The 1,557-nt window shown below is 31.6% G+C and overlaps 1 protein-coding gene across 4 annotated transcripts in view; it reads right to left on the reverse strand.

Moving 5' to 3' along the window:
- The window catches only part of ABI3BP (ABI family member 3 binding protein), a 143,101-nt gene that overhangs the window by 33,500 nt on the left and 108,044 nt on the right, over window positions 1-1,557 (reverse strand). For all 4 annotated transcript variants that reach the window (XM_027894791.1, XM_027894790.1, XM_027894789.1 and 1 more), the window contains one exon: window positions 742-837. In XM_027894791.1, coding sequence (XP_027750592.1) covers window positions 742-837 — 96 coding nt within the window. The remainder of the gene's footprint in view (window positions 1-741; window positions 838-1,557) is intronic.

Genomic DNA, 1,557 nt, shown 5'->3' on the forward strand with positions numbered 1-1,557 from the left:
TTTTTTTTTTTTTTTTTTTTTTTTTTTTTTTTTTTTTTTTTTTTTTTTTTTTTTTTTTTTTTTTTTTTTTTTTTTTTTTTTTTTTTTTTTTTTTTTTTTTTTTTTTTTTTTTTTTTGATAATCTCTTAGATCAAGATAGGAAATAGTGCTCTGTCTAATTCAGGAAGATGTAATGGTTCTGAAAATAAGATTTATACATTTCACATTTATTCTTAATCCCCAGATGAAGATGAAAAAATTATGCCTAAAGAACTGAAAAGAGATAAAGTGTTGCATATGTAAGTCATCATACCCTAAATACCACTACATGGTGGTATTCATCATTACTTTTCCTCCAGCCCATATTTAGGGAATGGGATTGTCTGAGATATTTATGGGGTAAAAATGTGCAAGTATTGACTTGCCAAGTGGTTTCTATCATATTTTCTGAACAACACAACCGCAACAGTTACATGCAAGCCAAACCATCACATTTGGTGTATGTGTCACAGTTGAATCTACAACACTGGTGAGGATAATTTTTAGCATATGGCATATGTTAGTGAATAAATAGTGACCGTGAAATATTTTTATTTTTATCACTTCTAGTAGCATCCTGAAGCCATGAGGAGGTGTATTGATAAGGATGATTAAGAATTATTTTCTCTTCTTAGTGGAGGTGCTTTTTGTGTAGAAAAGGCAGTGGTTTTATTTTTCATAACACTTACAGTTTTCTATGTTTTCTACTTTTATTAACCTTACCAGAAATAGGCTTTTCCCAGGTATCGATATATTCCCAAGGTTTTTTTACATCCACAGCAACTTGGCCGGTAATATCCTCAGGTATGTACACATCATCTGTGAAACAAAGGGAATGGAATATGTCTCTACAGTGCAGCACCAAGTCATGGAATACTTATATATTTTATATATTCAAACTCTAGTTAATGTTAAGTGCAAAACCAGGATGTACAGCCCACCTATATTTTTAGTGATAGCTAAGTGAAATCCACTACCTTCTTATTCAAGTAAGTAGGAAGTATTCTGTTTCTAGAAAGTCTGCAATTTAAAAAAGTATATTTGGAAAGAGAGAACTAATAAGATGGAGAGGTAACAGATCAGTTAAACCAAGATGATATGGGGAAAGATGAGTACCGAGAACATTCTAGTTTTTCAGTATATGGAATAAAAAGTCCACTGGTTCTTGAAAAGGGCAAAGTTCTTCTTCTCCCCATAGTAAGACCTTTGGTCATCCTCCATATCAAATGGTAGAGCAAACATATACCATGTTTGGAGTACAGGAGGCAAAGTATACATAGGATTCAGTCTGTATATAAGAGAAAGTCCTACTTAAAAGTTATATAAACACATTTAAAAAAAAACTAAAGTAAGTGGCATTAAAAAGATCAACATAACTCCTGGTACAGAACAACTGTTTCACATGCCGGTATTTATAGTACAGCCAGACATGCTAAGTTAATATACTTTCTCTATACAAAATAAGTATATTTGCTTTACAAAAGCTGTATACATAGTACAGTGAGAAGATGCATTGCAACTTCATCATGTTTGTGGGGA

The sequence above is a fragment of the Empidonax traillii genome, unplaced genomic scaffold, assembly GCF_003031625.1.
Source record: "Empidonax traillii isolate 1590-97213 ecotype Southwest subspecies unplaced genomic scaffold, ASM303162v1 scaffold442:size488032, whole genome shotgun sequence".
NCBI classification, from domain to species: Eukaryota; Metazoa; Chordata; class Aves; order Passeriformes; family Tyrannidae; genus Empidonax; species Empidonax traillii.